Source organism: Apus apus, chromosome 6 (genome assembly GCF_020740795.1).
Source record: "Apus apus isolate bApuApu2 chromosome 6, bApuApu2.pri.cur, whole genome shotgun sequence".
In the NCBI taxonomy this organism is placed as follows: domain Eukaryota; kingdom Metazoa; phylum Chordata; class Aves; order Apodiformes; family Apodidae; genus Apus; species Apus apus.
This window is the reverse complement of record NC_067287.1, coordinates 32,253,528-32,262,670: the sequence shown is the minus strand read 5'-3', so window position 1 is coordinate 32,262,670 and position 9,143 is coordinate 32,253,528. Positions and strand designations below refer to the sequence as shown.

Sequence of the window (9,143 nt, the reverse complement as noted above, 5' to 3'; positions counted from 1 at the left end):
GGGTTGGATCTGGTGGAGGGATAGGGGGGACGTTTCTCCTGCAAAAGGGGCGACGGGGTAGAGCATGGAGTGTGCTAGGAGCTGGGGATGGACATAGACTTCGCTTATCTGGATGGGAGATGATGAGAAAAATGGGAGGGGAAGCAGGACTTGAACCCCAGTGTACAGGAGGTGGGTGGGAGGTAGGGGTAGAACAGCACGGGCAAAGAGACTGGCTCATGCTGGGAGGGTGGGAGCTGGGCAGCAGAGCCAAGAGGAAGAGCTGAAGCAAAATAGAGATGAGGGACTGCCCCATTGCAGGCATGCATATGCATCTTGGGGGACTTGAATGCTGCTCTGGAAAGCTTGGATTCTACCTGTCATTCCTGCAAGCTTCTTAAGATGCCAAGCAAGGAAGTCAGGCTGGTTAATTCTCAGAAGTTATCCCTTGATGTGTATTTCTGGCTTCCTAGGTACCCAGTGTAACAAAGAGATGAGAGTTCTTGATGCACTCACAGATGCTGCTGAAGTCTCTAGGACCTGAGCCTTAGAAATACAATGATGTAACCATAAGAACTGAATTAACTATTGGCATTTCAAATTATTTTTCAATAAACACATTAATTATGAAGCATTCAGCAGCTAAAATCACCAACATCAAAGCACAGTGTGTGTTGCTTGAGTATGCAAGGTCAGTATTGATGACAGGACTGCCCTATGACCATTTCAAGTTTGGTAAAATATGAAGGACACATACTGCGTAAAATTTACATGGGATAAAATTTATCTGGACATCAAGATGGAATGCTGGTTGCAGTAGATGCTTTTAGGAATTCATATTACTTAATTTATTGATTTGGGTTTATTTTTATTTTTGCTGATACCAACAAAGGTTGATCATTCTTGCAGTGCATTTATGCAGGGCACAGTTACTACATGGCAGCCAATGATGTCACTTTCATGGAAGTAACTGAATTTGCATCAGCTTTAGTTCAGCTACCATGAGTAAAAATAATCATGCAGGTGTTGTGTCAGCACTTTGGTGCAGACTGGGGACATACTCTGTTTGCTTTCAGCTCCAAAATCCCTGCTGCCATGTTTCTGTGGTGGTGCTGTGTGAAAGGACCTAATTAAAGCTAGTGAACTGGTATATTAAAGCTAACTACCTGGTGCACAGTGAAAGTCCAGCTGAAATCTCTGAGCAGTTTAGGAGGCTTTCGGTATGCCTGGAGCAGAGGGAGGCTTTTGGTATGCCTTGAGCAGAGAGATGCTATTGATAGCTCAAATGAGCAGGGACTATCTGGTGCCTGAATGTCACAAGTTAAAAGTCAAAGGGCAAAACATTGGTCTTCCTTACAGCCAGCAGAGGTTTTGCTGTTAACTTCAACAAACTCTAGATTTTATCCCTGAATTCTGTAAGCTTGTTTTTTGGAGATGGAGGAATTGCATTGTGTTTTTATTTCTTGTGGCTTCACCAAGACTCAAGTCTTTTTAAGTGTTTTTAAATTATCCTTTACTTTCCCTGATTGTGTTTTATGGGAAACTAAATAGAAAGTGTATTTAAGGGCCCCAGAGACCTGCTCTGATGAACTACATCAGGAGAAGCTGAGCATCTGCTTGATGCTTGGACATAGCTTTAGCAGAACTCCTAATTATTCAAAATAAATTGTGGAAAATGTGTTTACCTTTCACTTTAAAACCTTATAGCTCAAACTTTAAATTGTAATGGCCTTACATGAAAATAAAAAAGTAGAAAGCTCAATAGAAAATATTTACCATCCAGGCAGAAAAGGTATAAAAGGAGAAGGAAAGGTATAGAAGAAAGGGAAAATCAAAGAGTTTTTGCAATCTCGGAGTGGTTTTACAAAAAAGGAAACTGAATTCTGATGTATAACAAAATGAGTATATCATACTAACATGAAGATGTTTTAACAGAGAGTGCATTGGCTTAACAAATGCCTGTTTTATCAGTTGTATTTCACATGTGAAATGAAATGGACTTTATAGTAAATAGATTTTTTTAATTTCAATTGACAATTTCTTATCATAAGGCAAATGTACAGAATTTGTGTGGAAATCCAGGTACTATGTTTACTTAAAATAAGACTTTGCTGCAAACTTTTAAATATAATAAAATGCATTTAATAGCAATCTTTTGTGGTATAATCATTATTTGTGGACATAACATTCAAAGCAAGGAAATTCAGTTGTGGATTGAAATGACCATAAAAACAGTAACTCAAAGAACCTTATAAACATGTCAACACCCATCATTTAACACAGATGGCTTGTACCAATGTAAAAAAAAATATATATATAAAATGTAGTATTATTTTCAACACATGGTTTACTTTGTTGCATTGTTCCTACATTTCTGCTAAAATCCAGGAAATTATATTATGAAGAGAATATTGGTTTTGTTTGTTAAACTAAAGTACAGGTTAAAGTAATTCCTTTCTTGTGATGAACGTATACCAACAGTGATTAAAAAATAAACATTTATTTACAAAATATTGATGCATACATATTACACAAGTCAGTTATATCAAAACTGTTGTGTTTTTTTAAAACAGTATCTGTAGCAACCAACTATTTGCATTGGTTTTTCATAGTGCAAATGGTAATGTTGCAAAGGCAGGTTGTACTTTGGGATTGTGGTTAAAATGTTAAGACTTTTCTGCTGCCTTTTGTTTTACTACGTCTAGAAAAGTATTCCCTTTCATTTAAAAAATATCTATTTCTTGCGAATGTTGAATAGTGTACCTGAGGATAGGGCAAACTCATTATTAGTCTAAATTCTTTCACGTAGGTAACTATCTTTCTATTTTACTCAGCCTGCTTATGTAGCACCATTGCCATTGTTTACTAACATATTAATGAGAAAAAGGAATGGAAACACGCTAAATACACTATGCCATCCCTAATTTCAGGATTTGTCCATTTATGTGGAATTTCGTCTGATATATTTCACAATCTGCACTATATATTCAAGTGTTTAAGGATGATTCTGGTGGTAATGTGTAGTGGTGTGTATGCTGACCAGTATATATTTTCCTGTAAATACAATATTAAGTGAATATGTGAAGAAATGGACTTAAAAGCCTGCTCCTTCTGTCCTGGCATGAGAAGGAGCTTGCTTTTGCTTACCAACGGGTATTGAAACCTGCATGAAAATTTGAGTCTGAATGCCTGAACATTGGTTCCCTCACAATATAAGATCTCAATGTGTTAAATCCGGTGATTTTGATTGTAGCTTTTCTTCTTGGCTGGCCCAAAGCCAGCCCTTAGGTCACTGTGTCATCCTTTAGCTCACATTCTGTAGCTGGTGCTGCACTAACTCTGCACGGTAGCCTCTCGTGCAGCACAACAGGATGTTGGCAATGCATAGCATACATAACTTCACAGTTCCAAAGACTGGTGAGGGGGTATAACTTTTTTTTTTGGGGGGGGGGTTGTTGTTTGGTTTGTTTTTTTTTTCTTTTGGTAGCATCCAGAATTCATATAGTGGTGGATCTGATGACCATCTCATGAGCACCCGCAGCGATCTACAACCATGGCTGGTATCTTGCCGTATATGATTTGTTCTTTCCCGTTGAAGTACAGCATGTTTATGGGGGACATCTTGGTGGGGGTGCAGCAGGGGCCTGCTGATCCTCGGGGGTTTGCTTGGTGCACGAGGTGAGTGTGTGGGTATTTTTGTAAAAACACAAACTCGCATTCTCCAGAGCAGTAATTGGCTTTGTATCTTTTAGGGGCAATAATCCAGTCCCACCCGAAGGCTTCAAAATCCACTGTCAGGGGGTAGCGACAACATCGGGATTCTGTCGAGTGCTCGTCGCAGTCGAGGCCGAAATCTCTGCGGGACCGTTTTGGTGTGTCTGTAACTCTGACCTCTAAGAATGGGTTCTGCAAGGAGAGGAGAAGGAATCAGGAGCATTACCAAGGTAGACCTAAGTTCAGTAAAAACATGAAGATATCTAACATTTCAGACATAAATCTATCCAATGAATATGCTCAAATAACGTTTATGAACAAAACTTTGTCCATCTGCAAATCTCTGCGATGTTTCATCTCTGCTCAAGGGTTATTCCTCTTTTTTCATGCTAAGGACCAACATTTCACTGCTGTTTGTCTATAAGAACTTCAGTTTCTAAGTATCTCTTCCTGAAATCACTGTCATCTCAGCACTAGCATCATTTCTATGACATGCTGAAAGATTTCAGAAATTTTGAGGCTTTTTACTTTTGCTGTGGGTTTTGTTTCTTTTGAACCCCATGATAAGAGCTACCTTTTTTTTCCTATAGAAGAACTCCCAAAAGGAAACAACAAACTCGAACAACTTTTCAAGGGCAGGACTGACTGGTGGTATTTTATCTTTTGTCGTTCATTCTGAAATTCACTCTATTGAAATAATACTTAGTTCAGGCTTTCTGGGTATTAAGGAAGGTTCCTTGTCCAGACCAAGAAGGAGAAAAATCAGTCCATAATTGCAAATGTTTTTGAATGACTGCAATAGCAGTAGAAATTAGCGTTTCACCTGCTAGTGCAGGTTACTTATACCTCACAGTTTTCCCCTCTGGCAAGGGGCTGAGTTTGCTGTGCTGCATTTGGAGGGGCAGCTAATATTTTGGCTCCCAAAAGAGTCCGGTGGCCAGGAATGTACTTTTGGCAGATCTCCAAGCCTTGTGCTTCCTACCAAAGGTGCGTTTCAACAGTCAACAACTGAGAATAGAAGGAAGTTGCAACCTTTATGATCACAAGTTTGGGAAAGTTCCTCAAGTTTCCTCCCCTCCAAGCACTGGTTTTAGCCCCATGTGTTGGCTTGACCAGGGTGTCCCATGAAGGACTATCGTTCCTCAGGAGTAAATAACAGCCCAGCAAACTTTGTTATGTGGGTTTGTCCCTTCTGAGATACCAGCCTTTACAGCTGTAAGTTGTCCTGCTGCTGGAGATGCTCCTCCCAAAGGTAAATTATATGAGGAGGGGCTTGGAGACAGGAGCATCCCCATCCCAGGGAGGAGCTGTAGGGAAGAGAAATTTCCTCTCCTGTTATCAGCTATGCATCTAACCCTGTCCTGCTGCTGAGTCGGTTTGTTTTTACAGATTATGATCACTGTGGGTTTATCTACATGTGTGAAAATGCAGCTCTGGGTATGGAGATGGTGAGGATGTTCCTTATCATAAAATCCAGCCAGCCTGTTTCAAGTATGGGAGATCCACATTGATATCCATCGATACTGGATCTACAGTTAGGATATCACAGTGTTTGTCCTTAATTTCCTTTAGCTTCATTATACTGCTAAGAAAGGTAATCATGACTTAGCTACATGAGTACATTTGGACGCAATGATTTTAAAGGTCTTTTTCAACCTAAATGATTCTATGATAAGCAGAGTGATCTAATGCATAGAACAATGTAAAACATTCTTTATTCAGAAGGAGGAACTTTGTGGTTGTGATTGTTTCAGCTGTGATAGGTTTGGGAACTTGTATAGGTTGTAGATGACTAGTGATTTGCAGAAACAAAATGAAAATGCTGTAGTTTGATAGTTTGGTACTCTTTAGGCTTAATTTGTTCATCTATACTTACAAAAATATTACATTTTTCCTCATCATTGTGACTCTTACTGTCTAAACATTTCTAAAAAGTGCAATTATGCACTGTATCACATACTAAGGTACAGAACTAAACATTATGAAGATCTCTTCTCACCTTCCTAAACATGTAAAATTCTTGCTGTATGCATAAAATATATGCATACAGAGTAGGGAGAAACTCCCTTGCTTTCTCAGCAATATAAGAGGAAACTTTTCTATCCAGGAAAGAATCTAATGACTATTCTTTTAGCTTTATGTAAAATAACTGCTTATTAAGCACTGTTTGCTCTCAGAGTTGAAAACAATGTTCCTGTGACATTACCATCCATCAGTAATTACTGAAACATTTTCTAGTTAATGCCTTTCAACATCCCTCTCAAGTACTGCAATTTGTCTTGATTTTTCAAATAGGGAAACAGAGGCACAGGAATGCTATGGATTTTGATGCGATCAGAAAGCAAAGGATGGAAAAACTGGATATAGAGAATGTTTATCTTCCATTCCCTAAACAATGCTTCCATTTTATCCTTAAAACACAAATGCTTTTCAAGAAAATGCAAAATATTTAAATGGGATTTTTCTAAATACACTTACCAATCCATCTTCGCCAGGTCCTGGGAAAGTTACAGCAAGATCTCGTCCATTCTCATCAAAAGCTTTTATTTCGATGCCTAAATTGGATTCAGGCTGTTTGAGCCAATTTTGCAACACTGTCTTCACATCAATACTCTGCCAAATACCAGTGCCAGGGTTCATGTCAAGTTTCAAAGATCGAATTCCAGTATATCTTGTACCGTCTTTCATGGGTTTAATGAGTCTCAGGATCTGCACAAACACCGTTGTAGGTTTTTGGACTTGCCTCAAGTATATCCACAATTGTGCCTTTACTACTTTGTTATATTGTATCTTAGAGCTAAACTTAAAGAAGCAACATTTTGGTTTTCCCTCCATTTGTACAAGAAAATCAGCTATAAATGAATGGAAAGAATAGATTACTCAACAGGGAACAAAAAGAAATATGCATTTATAAACCAACTTTTTAATTTTTTTCCAGACCATGTAGAAGTCTTACAACACATTATCACCAGTCCCAGTAGCAAAGTGGACTTTAATTAATTTTCTGTGGTTTATGCTCTACAGCAAATTTAATGAATGTCAACAAAATCATTATGCTAATCACCTAAAGGTAACGTCATGTGGCAAGGAACCACTGGTACTGGTACCAGTGCTGTTGGCTGACTTGCACAACTGCAGTGAAGCCTCTTCCCCAACCAAAAACTATCTGGGGAGAGGGTACAGCTTATTCCACTTGATAGTGACCACTACCAACTCACTTCTGCTGGTCATCTCCTGAGGACCTTGATAGAACATGCAGAATAGCAACTTTGCATAGGCTGACTCAACACGTGTGATCCAGCTATTTCCAACTTACTAAATTGCCTTAGTGTGCTGCACACCATACAAATGGAGGCAGCCATGGGAAAACTCCACCAATACTTTAATTTATATTTTCACTGGGGAAAAAAAAACAACAATTTGAGGGATTAATCTAAGGATCATTTTGTTTTCCTTTGAACAATATTATAGCAGTCACGTGTACTGCTGCGTTCCTCCTTCCTGTAGCCTAAGATGCAGCTGTCATACCTAGTCATGGCAGTATCTTTCCATGCCAGGATAAAATGGGTAATACTAATCTTAAATGGTACAGGGCTTTGACATTCATAAATCTCACCACTTAAGATAACTGTCACTTTAGTGCATTTAAAATAGTTAAAGGGCTTTTTATAAGAAGTAGGAAATTAACTCAAAATCAATGAAGTTCAATCACTTTTATTCAGCCACTGTAATTATGTAACTGATTAATTAAAAATATTTGGAAATCCTCAGATACAACAGGCTGGAATGAAACTGCTGGCAGACCACAACTTTGTAATAAGCCTGCAGTAATATATTGCTATTAAGTACACATCTTATCAATTGATAAAACAAAAAATATTGCAGATTAAGTTATTTTCATTGATGCATACATTTTTAGCTGGCTAGAGCAGCTGATATATTATTCTAGTATGTACATTGTAATGATATCTGTAACTGCTGACATGCCTTATATGTCCTGTCATCTTTTTCCTTTTTGACATCATATTCGTGAGTGTTATTTAAAAAAGCAGCTGCCATAGCCAAATACTTAAGCTGATGAAGAACATAAGATACTATAGTATTAGCTGTGCAAAAGATACTTGATAGGAGCTATAGCAGATGTTTAGCACTCAGAAGATAACTCAGAATCTGCTCATTCAGTAAATGCCTTCTTTCTTCCTTGGCACGACTACTGGAGCTGATTGCTATAGCGTGGACATTCTAACATTTAAATCTGTTACACACACATTTGCTTTAAACATACAGTTTTAACTCAGAGGTGGGTGGTGCTAGTTTATGGGATCAGCAAAGAAGCAAGAATTTAACTCTCTGCTTGCACTTGCTGTAACGTGTTGCAGTTAGGTAGGTCTCAGTGCTCCAGGCTGTATTTCTGCTGATTTGCATTGCTTCTAAAAACACTGGCCAGTGAAAACTCCCTCAGAAAAATATAGTTATCTCGTTATCTGCACTTGCATTTAATATTTGTGAGTGGAAATGCCCTGAGCACTGCAGATAACAAAGTCAACTAAACTGCAGATCTCCCTTTGCTTTCTAAGGCAATAGGCAAATCCTCAGTGCTACAGAGCACACCCGTTCTAAGGAGCCAAAAACCGAACAGTAAAACAAAGGATCGCAACATGGTCATCTGAACCTGGCTGGAATTCTTTAGAAACAAGGCTCCTCTCCCTCCCTCTAGCAGACTTCAGCCAGCAGCCTGTTGGGAGAGCCCGAGGAGGAGTTGTGTGGCTCTACAGCAGGGAGACAACTCTCTCGGAGGAGCAGCAGGAGGTTGAAAGCAGCAGGGTTACTTACACTCCGTAGGCATTGTGATAATCGTTTCGGTGGTGGCATGATAGTCATCATCTTCCAAAGAGCCATCGCTACTGTCGTCTCTCTGGACATCATACTGATCAATCAGTTCCTGTAGTGGAGGAGCTTTGGGTAAAAGTTGTTTAATAACATCCCTGCTAATGTTTGGAGCTTGTTCCAGGCGCAGTTTGCTGAGGATTTGAATTTTTATGGCTTCTATTCTGGAAGATTTTGTATTCTGTCTCCACGTACAAGCATTGCACAGTCCATCTTTTTCAGCACTCTCTGTGGGCTGACTACCATCATCCAGAGCCACCGGATCAACTGAAATCAGCATGAACAGGTAAATATAAGCATAGATTGCAAGCTTTTGCATGATCTCACATTCAGCTTTTTTCCCTTTTTTTTTCCTTTTTCCTTTTTTTTTTTTTTTTCCTCCCCTCCCTTCCCTTTTCCCTTTTTGTTTTAGTACTAAACAGATCCGTGAAAGCAAATGCAATCTGAGAGACAGCTTGCCACACTGGTGTACCTTATATATTCCAAGGGGGCTTTTTATACTCCAACTTCGATTAGGCTCATGTCGTCAAACCCGACGATTGGTTGCTGTCCCAACAATGAAT

At 39.0% G+C, this 9,143-nt stretch overlaps 1 protein-coding gene across 2 annotated transcripts; it reads right to left on the bottom strand.

Moving 5' to 3' along the window:
- Positions 1-1,979: 1,979 nt before the first annotated feature.
- On the bottom strand, positions 1,980-9,034 carry MSTN (myostatin). 2 transcript variants are annotated; one of them, XM_051622969.1, is made up of 3 exons: positions 8,527-9,034; positions 6,172-6,545; positions 1,980-3,885 (listed from the first exon to the last, which is right to left on the bottom strand). In XM_051622969.1, exons 1-3 carry the CDS (start codon positions 8,897-8,899, stop codon positions 3,505-3,507), a joined length of 1,128 nt encoding a protein of 375 aa, XP_051478929.1. In that variant the 5' UTR covers positions 8,900-9,034; the 3' UTR covers positions 1,980-3,504. The 2 variants fall into 2 exon arrangements, with proteins under 2 accessions (XP_051478929.1, XP_051478930.1); XM_051622970.1 differs by having other exon boundaries at positions 6,172-6,248.
- Between the last annotated feature and the right edge of the window lie 109 nt (positions 9,035-9,143).